At 30.0% G+C, this 15,844-nt stretch overlaps 1 protein-coding gene across 1 annotated transcript; it reads right to left on the bottom strand.

Moving 5' to 3' along the window:
- Positions 1-10,177: 10,177 nt before the first annotated feature.
- On the bottom strand, positions 10,178-14,141 carry LOC100241099 (receptor-like protein EIX2). The gene is made up of 4 exons (XM_059739604.1): positions 14,006-14,141; positions 13,058-13,221; positions 12,685-12,916; positions 10,178-12,550 (listed from the first exon to the last, which is right to left on the bottom strand). Exons 1-4 carry the CDS (start codon positions 14,139-14,141, stop codon positions 10,368-10,370), a joined length of 2,715 nt encoding a protein of 904 aa, XP_059595587.1. The 3' UTR covers positions 10,178-10,367.
- Between the last annotated feature and the right edge of the window lie 1,703 nt (positions 14,142-15,844).

The raw sequence follows: 15,844 nt of genomic DNA, 5'->3' as shown, positions 1-15,844 counted from the left end.
TATTGGAAAGTGGATTTGAGGTGTTTTAAGAATGTTTTGAGAAACAATTAAAAATATATAATATATCTTGAGAATTTTTCTATTGTATATGAGTATATATTACCTTGATGAAAACAATAAATAAAGAAATATTTTTTATTTTTGAATTTCTAAATAGAATTTTGTTTTTAAAAAATAATTAAGAATTAAAGAATTGTTCTCAAAATGGAATTAAAAAAAAATATTGTTGTCAAACATGTCCTCGCTTCTTTTTCACAAAATTTTTCTATTATTTGTTAATATGCATAATAATCCTAACTATGACTTTGAGAAATGTACATACTCTTATCAAATTTTCATGAGAGCATTTTGCAAGGTTCATTAACAATGAAATTGGGGCTATCAAGGGGCTTACTCCCTTTTTGGGAGAAGTGTGTTTTCATGAACTCATTTGAAAATATATGCAAAACTATCAATCGATCTTTTTATATTTCAATCCATATGACATAATTCCAAAATATTTTTTTTTTTCTTAGTATACAAATTCTTTGTGTGGTTTGGTGGTGGAAGTAGTATACATATCTAATCAATAAGATATATAATGCCTAACCATGCATGGTAGGAACGCTCATAAATAATGAGATGTTTATATTAAGGAAAATAAAAAGGTATTAAAGTAATACCTATTGAACTCCAAATTGATATTGTCGAATGTGTATGATATGATTTGGGTCATTCAATGAAAATATCAAAAAAATACGATCAACATACAAAAGTACAAACAATTGAAATTGAGGTATAAACAATGGGACATGACACTACCTCTTGTTCACTTTGGTAATGTAGGCAATCCCCTACATTAAATGACATCCCCAAGTTGAATTTAGTCTTCATGACACAACCTCGTGTCATAGTTATAGGGAATCAAGCTTTGACAAACAAGAAAAGGAGATCCAAAAACTTGATCCTAACATTCAACATGTAGATATTGAAATCCAAAACCTTGTTCATACCTATAACTTTTGAGTAACTACATTGGATAATTGAGTTTATAAGTGTTGGGTTGGTTCCGACTTATCATATAAGTTAGGGCTAATCAAGGAGGTCTTTCCCCTTAATGTCATTTAAAAACAATAATAATAATAATAATTAGGGATGCACTTGCCCCTAGCAGTATGTTGTTGATTGTTGAGTTCAATGGTAATCTTCACACAAAATCATATCTTCAAAGTACTAATTAAGTTATTGAATTAGTACCCATGGAATATCGAAATTTCCTTCCTGATCATTGAATGTGTAGTGAAATTTAGACTATTAAATAATGATGTAAACAAATCAAATAATAAGACTATAAGCAATAAGATTTAAATATATACACAACATCACCTAATTTACTGGTGTCCTTTTGATACCTACTTGAAAAAATACCTTTCAATATTATAGTAGTAACCTTTTGACATCACCTAAAAAGATTCTACACTGGTTTCTTTATATATTATCACTATTTATATACTATCATCATATACTAAAACCACTAAAGTGGCTTGTCATTCTTTTATTTATTTATTTATTTATTATGGATTAGTAGACATTCAACGGGAAATATGATACTGGGGGCCTCTTGGAGTTGCAACGTAGTCAACCTAGCTATGATGCTACATCCTAAAAATTGCTTATAGCCATTGTTTCTGCGTTGTTTGTTCATAGGAAGGGTTGTGGAGAAACCTTCGGAAATTTTTGAAACCCAAAGACAACTTTTGAGGATTTTGCTTGGTAATTTAGGGGTCACAGAAATTTGAGTAGGAATTAATTTTCCAGGAAAACTAATTAGAGATCGGGTCTTCAGGGTTGATGAATCTTTTGTTGAATAATTCTTTGGTCAATGAAGTGTTTGACCCGGTGCCAATGAGAAAACCACATCCAGTGAATGTTATCTTTAGTTTCTGAAAAGTTTAGGAAATAATGGAGACCAAAAGATTAAAGAGAGAGAGAGAGAGAGAGAGAGAGAGAGGTAAGAAGGAAAGTCTAAACTTATGTATTTTCCTGCGCTATTATCACTTTTAAGAGTTATACAATATTAGGAAAAGAAAAAATTATTAAAAAATTAGAAAAAGAAATATAGCAAAATACTAAGACTATGTTTGATTTATGGAAAAATTGAAGAAAAATGTAAAAAAAAGGAAACTAGAAAAAAAGAAAAATTTAGAAAATAAAAATAAATTTAACCAAAAGAAATCGGGGTCCCTAACCAAAAAATATATATATATATCATTGGAATATATGTCAAAAACTATTTTTTGTCAAAACGAACACAAATCCATATGAAACCGAGAGATCAAAATTGTAATAAATTGTGGAAGTAATGGATGAAAAGCAAAGATGACTAATAGAAGCAAAGAAAAAAAATGTCATAACAAACTGTAGATAAGTTTCCCAAAACTTCCCCCACATTTTCCCTAAATTTTCCCCAACTTTTTTGAAACATCAAAACAAAACTATATTCTAAAACAACAAATTAAAGCATTACATCAAATTTTTCATGTATCTTCTTTGTCGAGTTTTAAAAAAACATTTCCCCAATTTTTCTTTAAATTTTCTGAAACATTGAAATGAAACGCTAACCTCTTTGCCAATATTTTTCTAGCCACTAAAGATATTACAAGATAAAAAACATATTGTTGAACTCCATGTATTCTCTTCAATGTCAGCTCTTTGATACTTGCATAAGATTTTAGGGCTTTAACTGTAACTTGGAGATTCAACACTTAAATAGGTTACGAGGAGAGCACTTGCGTCTTCCATCCAAAAATGTAACATTGTCACTCCAAAAATGCACATTATATGCAATTATAAAGCTTTGAGGGAATATTGCTTGATTTTAAACTCGAAGGAATAATATGCAAGACACATTATAGGATAGGGGGTAGAGTGTAATAAACCCTAAATCATTTATATATACCACTTCAAACTCATCTCACTTATTTTAAATTTTCAATATAAAAATTAAATAATTTAAAAGTACATAAGTTGGTAATTAATTTTAATTATATTTGATTTTCTTTGATTTTTGTCATAGTATAATCAAATATAGATAAATTATTTTTCTTATCAATTTTTTGCCTTAGTACTTTTTGGAAAACAAACATAACCAAAAAGAAAGTTTGGAAAAAAAAATACATTTCTTATTAATTTATTTTTTTCTCAATTTCTTCATAAATAATGAAACAAGAAAAAAATTATAATTTTTCCGCTTAATTTTATTTTCAATAGCTAAACATAATATACACATTCTTCACACTTTGAAGAAACATACCACATTTTTAAATCTTATACTTACCTTTACTTCTTGAAAATTTTGAGGGTAATTGGAACAAAAAGAAAATAAAAAGAAACAAACAAAAGAAAAAAAAAAAACAGAGAATATATGTATTTAAAATTAATAAATTATTTTTAGTTGTTTTCTTTTAAATTCATTTCATTAATTTTTATCTTTTCCATATAAAAATAAAATAATTTGAAAGTTCATAAAATTTTAATTATATTTGATTTCCTTTTCATATTTTTTAAGAGAGTGGATAATAAAAAAAAATACAAATAAATTATAAATGATGTCCAAAGTATAAGAATAAAAGTGAATAAGATCCAAAAATGTACACGTGACTAGGAGCGGAGCTAGGCAATGACCAGGAGGGGCATATGCTCCCTATACACGTGACATCACCTAAATTACTCGTATCATGTTGTAGTAGAAACCTTTTAACTAAAAAGTTGCTTTTAGGGACTGTGGAGACACCGTGGGAAAATTTTGAAACCCGAGACGACTTTCGAGGATCTTGTATGGCAATTTAGAAGTTAAAAGAAACTTTGGCAGGATTAATGAATCCTTTTTGAATAATTGTTTGGTCAATGAAGTGTTTGACCTGGTCCCAATGAGAAGACCACGCCGAGTGGAAGTAATGTCTACTTTCTGAAAAGTTTCGGAGAGTGGAAAATTTTTTAAAGGAGAATATGGAAAACTTGGAAGAAAGGAAATGTTAAATTCTAACTTTCTCACCTTTAAGACTTCTTTTTATTTCCATAAAATGAGTAAAAGAAAAAAAATATTAAAAATTTGTTGTTTCTATGCTTGGATAACACGACTAAGGAAAAAATTATTTATTTAAAAAAATAAAAAAAGTAAAACACTAACAAGAAAAAATTGTGTTTCTATACACTTATATAAAAATAATTATAAAATAAAAAAATTATTTAAGTTTCACACTTATATCAAACGGTATAGTTAAAGATTAAGGAAAAACGTATCTTTATAGATTTATATAAAAAAAATCACAAAATAAGTACTACTTTTGATTGTTTTAAACGCTAATTTTTACTAATGAGTACATAAAATTTGAATTACCTTTTTAAAAAAATTATTTTATAATTATTATTTTTTTGAATGTATAAAAATGTATTTTAAAAAAAAATTAAACGGCTTCAAAGCGGACAAAATTTTTAATTAATTTTAGTTATATTTGATTAAAACATAAAAAATAATATTTTAAATATAGTTTTTCCTTTTTAAATTTCTTAGAACTACATATAACATAATTAATGTGAAGGAAATATACCGTAAAACCCAATATTTTCCTTAGAATCTTTCATCCACCAAATCTTAATTTTGAGAAATTTTAAACATATTCACAATTGCTCTTTTTATATATATTTACCTCTCTTTTTTTTTTTTTAAATAAAGATAAAAAAATAAATATAGAAGATAATATTACCCTTTTCCTCTTCCTCTTTCCTCCCTATAAGTTGTTTATAACATTTGGGATGTCAATTCCAAAAAAATAAATATTGTCAAACTAATTTTTTTATGAAATTTTGATAAATGATAAAATATAATTAATAGGTACATTAAATTAATTTTTTCTAAAAAAATTAATATAAATATAATATAATAAAAATAAATAATAAGAAAATGTACATTAGAGGAAGTATCATTCCAAAAATTCTATTATTTTCCGTGTGAAAGATCATATTTCACGTGGGAAAACAGTGGGTTGATTGCCTAATTCAAATTCAAATTCAAAATCCTAATCCAAATGGTCAAATCCTAGTTGCCAAGTAGGATGGAAAAAAGGGTACATTAAAATTTGCAATAATGAATAGTTTGTTGGATGTAATAATTAATCTATGCAGGCGTGAGTCATCCACGCGTTACAAACTCGGGGATGGAAATCTGAAAATTTATATTTTTAAAAATAAAATAATTTCACAATATTTTTTTAAAATAATACTTGAAAAGGGGTGTTGATTTTATTTTTTTAACATTTCAGTCTTATTTTTAATATATCAATTTTATAATAATATAATAAAAATATATTTTAATTGTGTAATGGTTTATAAACGAAATTGCACTCAAATGCAACCCCATCCGATCCAATTCAATACACCGACTTTGAAGGGCCCCACCAAAAAGCTGTTGGCCTGTAATCCATCGACAAGGAACTTGCCAGCCATTTTCCTCTGGAATTTTCCTGGAAAACATCCTTACATATCTCTTGCAACTTCCCATATATATATATATATTCCTCGACCAGCAGTAGAGACACCAAGGAATTAAGTATCAGTGGTGGAAATAAAGGAAGAAGAAGAAGACAAAGATGAGCATATTCCAAGTGTTCGATATGAGAAAGAAGGTGATAAAAAGAGAGGGAGCCGGAGCTGTGTGCCCATGCTGTGGAGGCCCTGTTGTTGCAACGCTTCTTGACTGCAATTTGCATGTCTGCTGTATCCCTGTCTCCCGCAAAACCAAGACCAAATACTTCTGCGCCATCTGTTCTCGTCCGCTCACCCTTACCACCCGCTGATTTTTTTTTCCTCATTAGTTATTACAACACCATAAAATCATAGTAATATATACGGGTATGACAACTCAGAAAAAATTTTGAGGTTGGCGTTTGTCTTTTGTATTTGTTAATAATGATCAAGAATTAATATTGATGAATGTGAGTGTTTTTGTTTTGAATTTAATATGGATGGATTGTGGAGTCTTGTAGTTTTGGTTGTGAAAAGCCAAGGGAATTAATTTGAAGTGGGTGTTTGTGTTTTCCCTTTTGTTATTTGTTCACCTATTGTAGTCTGACTATATAAAATAATTTTATTATTTATTTTTATAGAAAAAATATAATTTATAGTTTTATTAAAATACTAATATATATATATATATATATATATATATATATATTTTTTAAAATATGATTTTTACTAAAGTATATATATTTTTTTCTAGTGTTTTGTTGTTCAAACTCACAATCATGATGATGGGCTAGACACTTTGCTTCAAAGGTCATTGACAATGGTTTCAACTTTTATGTTACTCACGATGGTTTTATTTTGTCTATCATTGGTGGGATTTTTTTTTTATGAAAAACTATATTATTGTTATATTTCATTTCTAAATATTTATTGATTTATTTTTTTAATTATTATTATTTTTACTTTCTTTTTCTGCAAATCCTTTGTGGTAATGACTTAATTACTTATGTTTATATGTTTAATTATCTTTCCCATTTACTTTTTAAAAGATAACATTGATATTATATAAAAATAATTTATTAATTCATACATTTCACATATAGCAATGTTCTCATACCTTAATACCAACTTTTCTTTTTCCTTTTTTTCTTTTTTTTTTTTAAGTATAAGTTTTTTTTTTCTTTTTAACAAAATTACCATATAACCATAAAACTTAGACTCTTAGTGAGCCAAAGAAGCTTTTGGCTGATATGGTCCCTGTAGAGACAACTTAGTTGAGAGTGTGAAATAGAAGACTCCCTTTTAAGTTCTTAGTTGGAATCAATGAGGAATTGTTAGATTCAACTAACAGAACAATTTAGCTCACATTGGCGCCGATCTCTCACTGAGACGAGAAGTGGTGACTCCTGACCCCGGAGGTTAAACTGCAAGGACAACGATCCGCAGATCAAGTTAAAAAATTGAGAGAGAAGCACACCGATCGACCGACGACGACACTATACACAAGTAGTAGTTCAAATATGAAACTATGAAGGGGTTGTGTCACACCCCAAAACCCATTGTAGGGGCATGACGATCATTTTACACCTTAAACCTAAAGATTCAAAGTGGAACAATATAAACATTTATCTTATAATTAGAAATTATCAATTACCAAATTCCTATTTAAAGTAGTAAAATAAATAAATTTTATAATCCTCAATTTTTAACTTTAAAAACTAATACATCAACTAAAGTGTTATTGTCTAAATAACTCCAAACTTAAATAATTTAAATGAGAATTAAATTTTAACATCTAAATAATATGCAAAATAAAGTTGTACCAAAATCCTAACAAATAAAAAAAAATCCCCAATCTAGTCATTACTCATCGCCCAAACTGAAAGTACCTAAAAAATTATTAACCAAGTGGTATGAGTTTAAAGCTTAATAAGGAATATCAATGCAGTTTCATGGATAAAACATTTTAAATTATAATCACAAACCGGAGATATAACATATAATTATTTTCATAAAAAACTTTTAAGTTCAAAATGTTAATACAATCAAACTTTTCAACAAAACTTTCTCATATTCATTCCAAAAAAAAATTTCATCAAAATCAAATCAAATACATTCAAAATATTTTTACTCTGGTTATCAAATAACAAATGATGCTTAATTAGAAGGACTTCACAAATGAATGGTTGGTTTCAAATTTATTTCATTTAAGGTGAACAAAACCAAATGTCAATAATTATAATATATTGATTAAAGTCATAAAGTCAACTATTATAACCTATTAATTAGGGTTATATAATATCAATTATTATAACCTATTGATTAGACCCAAATATGTAACAATTATAATCCATTTGACTAAGGTCATAGAAACCAAAGTCAAACACTTCATTTCATTAATTTAAACTTACAAAACAAAATATCATATATTCACAATTTTCATTTTTCATAAACAAAGAAAATGTTCAAACATATTTTTCCTACAAAACATATATTTGATCCATGCATATAAATAAAAATAATATTTTTACACATTTCAAAATATAATATAAAAACAAAATTATTTCATTTTACAAAATCTGCATTAATTTCCTTTACCTTGAAGAAACACTTAAGATCTTAAAAAAATTTAACTTGAAAAATTTACTCATCACTTAACATAATATCATACACAACATTTATTATTAATTATTTATCTAAAGATATAAATTTGAACAATATTTTATATAGTTTTCAATAATTCTAATTAATTTCTTATGTTAATATTATTAGAGATAATATTATTTTTAACTTCCTAAACAATAATAAATTAATTTAATAAATTTCCAAATTTTTATAAAATTCATATTCCTTCCTAATTTTAATTTTACCCTAACTATTTATTTCTTTATATACTTAAATTAAATTAAATCTTGTAAAAAAAAACTATTATTATTATTATTATTATTATTATTATTATTATTATTATTATTATTATTATTATTATTATTCTCATCATCCAACTATCACTTAACCACAATTCCATTATTTCACCCATATTATATATATATATATATATATATATATATATATATACATTTATTATTATTACTTTCAATAGCTTGTAACACCATTTCCAATCTTTTTAATTTAAAAAACCCTAAATAAATAAACCCTAATCTAAGTTGAGATCTCTAAATTATTCAAATCTAATTAATAAATATAAAATACTAATCCGATAATTAAAATATTACCTAAAAAATTAATCTTTAAACCCTAAATCTCCAAATCTTCAATCCTATACCTTCCAATCTTTCTGATTTTCATATAAAATAGTTTTCTAAATAAAGAAGATTGGGAAAATATAATTTATACCTAAAGTTTTTAAAAGCGAAAGGCTTTTCTATCTTTATTAAATTAATTAATTTTTAAATTATAATTTTACCCAATTTTTGGGTGTGGGGTATTACAGGTTGTTAGGGAACTAAGGAGAAGAAAAAGATAAAGAAGGCAAGCTGAACGGAACTTTCCAACATTCGGAAGGTGTTCAGCTCAGCAACTTATATCTCTTTTTCCCCCGAAGAACCCCCTGGGGTGGTGAATGAGAGAGAGATTAAAAAATAGTTTTTTTTATTTTAAAAAATAAGAGTGTTTGACAAGATATTTTAAAAAATAGTTTTTTTTTTTAAAAAAAAAACTTGTTTAGATGAAAGAATTGTATTATTTTTAAAAACAATATTTTACTTTTATTTTATAAATTTAATTTATAATAATATGAAATCAAATTTAAGTTAAGTCTTATTAAAAAATAAAAATTAAATCTAAAATTATGTATGAGTTAAAGATAAATAATTTTTTTTAATTATGAAACAATTTTTTTATTCTAGTGAAACAAAAAATTACTATAAGAAAAAAATAATTTTAATATTCATTTTTAATACAACCCAAATAAGTACTTTATTTTATTTTAATTTTTTTAATTTATTGTTTGATCATGATTTCTTATGCTTGTTTTTAGAAATTGTTTTTAAGTTAAAGAACCAAAAAAAAAATTTATATTTTATAAAAATAAGGATATTTGATAAGTTATTTTTATAAAAGGACTTTAAAAAAAATAAAAATAAAAAGACTTGTTTGGATAAATTGTTTTATTTTTTATTTTTATTTTTTGTTTTGATTTTGTAAAAACATTTTAAATTCAATTTATACCATATTAATTAATTAAATTTAATTGAAATCTTATTGAAAATGAAAATAATATTTTCCTGGGAGAATGGAATTAAATCAGATGTATATTCAAAAAAATCGTTGACAAGAAATCATGTAAATTTAAATTTCTATTAAATTTATTCCTATTTAGTAATAATGATTCCCACAACTTTTTTTCAGAACTAATTTTCATTTCACCTACAATAATTTGAGAATTAATTTTGATATTGTAAATTTAAAAATTTTATCTGGTCATTTTTAAATAAAAAGGAAAAAAATATTTATAAATTCTTTTGTATCTCCAATTCAATCTTTCTTGGCACATATCAGGTCAAAATGATATTGAACTTTGCACATGGTGAAGGAGTTGTTCAATCACTATCAAATAGACTTTTTTCTAGATTAAAGAGGACAAGTTGCCAATAATGTTGTAGAATTTTCATAAACCTATAAACTTTTCCCACCAAGGAGGTAGAAATTTCATCAGTATGAGAAAATTTTCCACATTCATAGCATCATTCACGGAAGACATAATTGTACCTACCTCCCCCCATCAAGAAGTTAAAAGGTTTAGATGGTGGAGCACACTAAAGTGTTTCTTTCTATTTTTCTCATTGCTTGTTACTTGGGTTAAGAAGAATTGAAATTCTTAGAGATAAGAAAACGAACTGTAAAATTTATTGTGGTCTTCCATGACTTCTGGTATAGGTTGCTGCTCTTCTTCTTCTTCTTCTCAACCAGAATGTCTTATCAATGATTTCATCCACAATATTCCAGTAAGCATCACACCAAGATTTCCTGCTTACTAAAACAAAATAAGGAACCAAAATACCTGCTGCAAACCCTAATCCGACGCTCAAATAAAACCACCGATCAATGAAATGATTGTCATTTTCATCGGTACCAGTGCTGTGCTCTTTATCAGAATCCTCATCTTGGCATTTTTCAACAAGAGGAGCTCCGCAGAGACCTGAGTTTCCATCAAAGGCAAGTTCATCAAAAGTTGTCATCTGTCCTGTAAAAGGAATCTTACCAGAGAAGTTGTTGTTTGATAGATTCAAAGAACCCAAAAAAGATAATGAAGCCATGCTAGAAGGAATTGTGCCGAAGAGCTTATTGCTTGATAGATCAAGAGATAACAATTCCTTCAACCTTGAAATGCTTTCAGGAATTTGGCCAGTAATGTGGTTCCGTGACAGGTTGAGAGCCACCAAACCAAATAATTCTGTTATTGCCTCTGGAAACTCTCCACTTAAATTATTGCCAGACAGATCTATACTGGTAACAAGGGAAAGAGTTCTGGTATATTCTAGACGTTGTCCTTTCATGTTCACAACCAAGCTTTCTTCATAATATTGCCCTCCATACCGTCTGCCTTGAAAGCTCCCATATAACACAAATTGGTTTATATTTTTCTCTTGAGCCATTGCTTTGAGGCCACCCAATGTAGGTGGAGTGCTACCAGTCAAATTATTTTGTGAGAGGTCCAGGACATGCAATGAACGTAGATATGAAAGCTCAGAAGGAAGACTGCCAGAGAACCCAGTCGACCTCAAGTTAAGGATTTTAAGACCCATAAAAGCAGCTCCAATCCATGTTGGAATGTTACCTGACAATCTGTTGTAACTGAGATCAAGAGTTTCCAAACTAGACAAATTTTGGAAAGATAAGGGCAGCCCTCCTGAAAGGTTGTTGTTTTCCATGTGAAGAGATTGAAGCCACTTTAACTGACCCAACTGTTCTGGAATTCTCCCGGACAAGTCATTGTTTCCGAGGTCTAGAACTCTTAAGGAAGAGCAATTGATAATGGTTAAGGGAATGCTTCCTGTCAAACTATTCCATGAAAGATCAATGATATCAAGACCCCTTATATCTCCTACAGAAGCTGGGATGACTCCTGTTATTTGATTACCCGAAAGAGAAAGGACCCTCAAGCTTGGAATGGATTCACCTATGCTCGGTGGGATGGGACCCGAAAAATTATTGTTCGAGAAATATAGTGATTCAATAGTTTTGGTTGGAAGAGGAATAGGTCCTTCAAAGAGGTTGGAGCTGAAATCAATCAATGCATATTGAGAAACATTTAATGGATTTGGTAACTGGCCATGCAAGTGATTGAGAGAAAGATTTAAGAAATCTAAATTAGAAGAAAGATTCCAAAACCAGTTTGGTATGGGACTTGAAATGCTAGTGTTTGAGAAATCAAGAGACACAAGCTCCTTTTGGGACTGAAGCCAAGCTGGAAAATAAGGACCTAAACTGCATGAACCAAAAGCAAGGTCCCGGATCTGGAAAGGGGGGACCCAACTGGAATTTACATTCAAATTAAAACCTGAATTGGACTGCATGTACAGGTGTTTCAACTTACTTAGCTTTGAGAAATGCTCTGCAGAGAGAATCCCTGTCAAACTATTGAAAGAAACTTCCAGGTAAAGTAATTCAGAAAGCTGTCCAAAACTATCTGGGAGAGTCCCATTCAGTTGGTTAGTTCCAAGCCACATATCTGTCAAGTGTTGCAATGACCCTAAAGTTGCAGGGATGGGACCTTGAAGGCTGTTATTGTTTAGTTTGAGGCTCTCAAGATTTGACAATGCCCCTAAAGAAGCAGGGATAAGGCCTTCAAACTTGTTATATGACAGGTCTAGTTCCACGAGATTTTCAAGCAGTCCCAACCATTCTGCTAATTTGCCAACTAATTGATTGTTGGGCAGGATCAAATTAGTCAAGTAAGGCAAATAACTTTTAGAGCTGCAGTTTTCCATTCCTTCCAGAAATTGAGGTAAACTTCCTGTCAAGTTATTATGGCCTAAGTCCAAATATTTTAGGTTGCAGAAGCTTCCAATGGAGTCAGGAATGCTACCTGCAATCACCAAGAACAAAAAAAGAAAAGAAAAAAAAATTCATCTATTAACAAATAGTATAATAATATATACCAATTATAAAGTCATAAGCAATAAATTTAAGGAAGAGCAGTGAAAGTTATTTGAAGTTTACCATGAAAGTTATTTGAAGCCAAAATGAGGACCTCTATCTTTTTCCAACCTTCCCTCAATTGTTGAGAGCAATTGCCAGTAAGATTTCCATTGCCATACAGGTTCAAGTATTGCAGATTAGGTAGCTGATTGAGACCAAGAGGAATACTGTTTAAGCTGTTGTAGCTTAGATCAATGAATGTAAGGCTGCTGATATTTACAAGCAATTCCAAAATTGTTGAATCAAGGTAGTTCTACCTCATGGATATAACAGAAAGCATAGTAAAATTAACTACTGAGGCTAGAGAAACTGAACCCGAGAGGCGACAATCAGATAGATGCAACTCAGTTAAAAATGGAAGCTTGTTTAATACATCCACCCAATTTGATCTAACAAATGAAAGGTCGACTTGGTTCATCTTGAGATGCTTCAAGGAAATAAGACCAATCATCCACTCAAAATTATCAGTAGATAGACCATTCCCATATTGAGAAGAAAGATCAAGATACTGCAACCTTGAGAGGTTTCCCAAATTTGGAGGGATTACACCGCTAAACCCTGCATTTGATATGTTTAGATATTGTAAATTCTTCAAAGATCCAAAGAATTCCGGAATTAGGATGCTTTCAAATGTGTTGAAACTCAAGTCTAAATGTTTCAAGGACTTGAGTTTTAACAATGAAGAACTAATCTCCCCACTCAAGTTCATTAAGCTCCTTTTCTCAAATTCATACAAAGGAGAGTATGAATTATGAAGATCTACGGAAATAACACTTCTGGTACTATTTTCACAACTAATCCCTTTCCATTGACAACAATTACTTCCTTTCCATGATGAAAATCGATTTTTGGAATATTTGAGATCGCTTTTTAAGTCAATAAGGGCTTCTCAATCGGATTCTAGGCAATCTGTCAAATGAGTTTCATCCTTATAAGCAATTGTTCCTCTCACCCTTAAATAGAGAAGAGCTAAAAGGAAACCTGGAATTGAAATCCTCTCCATTTATTATGCAATTCACCAACTATGAACACCTGTAAAAACTTAATTGCAACATGTTATATCTCTTTTCATGAATTGAAGAAAAATTTTGTTTCCCATATGTAGAGACCCCATCCCCTGATGACACATGGCACGCCTCACTGTCCGGAGCGACTCCATCCGGACTCCCCAAAGAGGGACACGTGGCACGCTCCCCTATCTGGACTCCCTCAGGGAGAAGCACACGACACTCGTGAGCATCACATCCGGATGATAGCATATCCTATCCGGATATATTGTCCGGATCGTTGACTAAAGTAAGCAAGTCTTACTACGCCATTCCGACAACCTGCCACGGCCCACGTTCCGCCACCTGCAGAGCGAAAAAACAGGAATGATGGCAAGTCACCTCCCACGATCTCTGATAGTCGCGGCGCCTCCCACGATCTCTGTCAGTCGCCCATAGGGTGATGATGACTCTGCCACCACCTAGAGGCATCATGACAAGCCAAAAAGTATCCCTACCATTAAGGAGGGAGACAAAGCTTCTAATACTATATATAAGGACCTTCACACAAGGAGGAAGGTAAACTTGCTATACCTAGTAAAAGGTCAACTGATTAATCTCTCTAACCATGGTTGACAAAACCATCGGAGGGTGTGTCCGGACACCCTGTCCGGACATCTTTTGCAGGGGCAACTGAACCAGAACTCAATCTTGGTTGAAAGCGTGCGTCCACTTGGCAGCTACGTGGATTATCGGGACGCAAGGCCTCAACACCATATACTAATAAAAAGAAGACAAATGCATCAAGACACTCAATAACACATGTAAGAAAGATCATCAATCTAATTAGATAAGAAAAATTGTCAAGTACTTGTGCATCATCCTTCTATGCATGTTAAGAAAAAATAATTCGAATCACCTCACCCAGATCAAAATATCCATAGAATAGAAATTACCTGCAAGAGAATTTTAGAAGCAAATCTACTTTTGATGATTGTGGTAGATCAAAACATCCAAGGTAGAGAGAATTTCAAAGGCATTAGATAGAGAAACTCATCGCTAAGAATACCCTAGGATTCGATAGATGACCTTTGAATTGGATGAGCCTGCAGGCCCTACTTGTCTCATATCAAAGGTAGAAGATTGGTAATAAGGGTCCAAGAAAAATCTTCAAATTTACATGTACAGGTAATAATGATGATGCTTGACTTTCCCTTTGGTTTAGTTCATGGACCTTTTTTCTCCTTTATATTAATACATCTCCTTGTTCCCTATAAAAAATAAAAAGATTTATCAGACTTATAGGATGGATATGTTTCTATTTATTATTGAACCACGACAAAGTTGTTTGGAAACATTAATGCCGATTTTTATATTTGGAATCCTTTTCCCATGGATGGCAAAAGTTTGGTCTCTTTGAATCAACCTGTCAGCTTTGGATGGTTTCAACAATATTAAAGACGGGTTTTACATGTATGAAAGTGGCTCTATTGGTTGGTGTCTCAAACTTAATTCCCATGGATGGGAGGAGTAAGAGTCGGAGAAATGACAAATGGAACTGGCTCTAAAACGGGATGTGATTCTGGCTGAGATTTAATCATAGACAATGAGTAAGAGTAAGAGTGAAATATCTAGTAACTTAATTTGCCTAGATTTAATCATGGACAATGATTAACCATTTAAAATTAAATCATAATAATCAATTTTTTTCTTGATTATCATCCACAATAAAGAATGTTTATTTCGAATAAAGTGTAGACCACATTGTAAAGTTTGTCAAGTCAAATAGTCATATGGATAATAAATAACTACTTTAAAATTATATTAGAATAGTTTGTACTCTTTTATGATCTGTCAATTTTGTATGAAATGTAGATTATGTTGTTTGATTATGGCCTATGATAATAGAACTTCTCTATGTAATGTTGATCACGTTATCAAGTCAAAAAACTAAATTGTGCCCAAGTAAAACATCTATTGGAATCCGTGCAACGATTAATGATGACAAATAGAAAAACAAAAAAGAAAAACACGTAAATTTAACGTGGTTCAACTAATTACCTACATCCATGGGAACAAGAAAAGATGATTTTCACTATGTATCAAATTAAGGTTACATAAAAGGGTATTTATACTAACCCTTAAGTAATGAAATTCCAAAAATACCCCTGAACGATACCGCGGGGGTGTTGCCC

The sequence above is a fragment of the Vitis vinifera genome, chromosome 9 (genome assembly GCF_030704535.1).
Source record: "Vitis vinifera cultivar Pinot Noir 40024 chromosome 9, ASM3070453v1".
Lineage (NCBI taxonomy): Eukaryota > Viridiplantae > Streptophyta > Magnoliopsida > Vitales > Vitaceae > Vitis > Vitis vinifera.
Note: the sequence above shows the minus strand (reverse complement) of the source record. Positions and strands in the feature narration are given on the sequence as shown.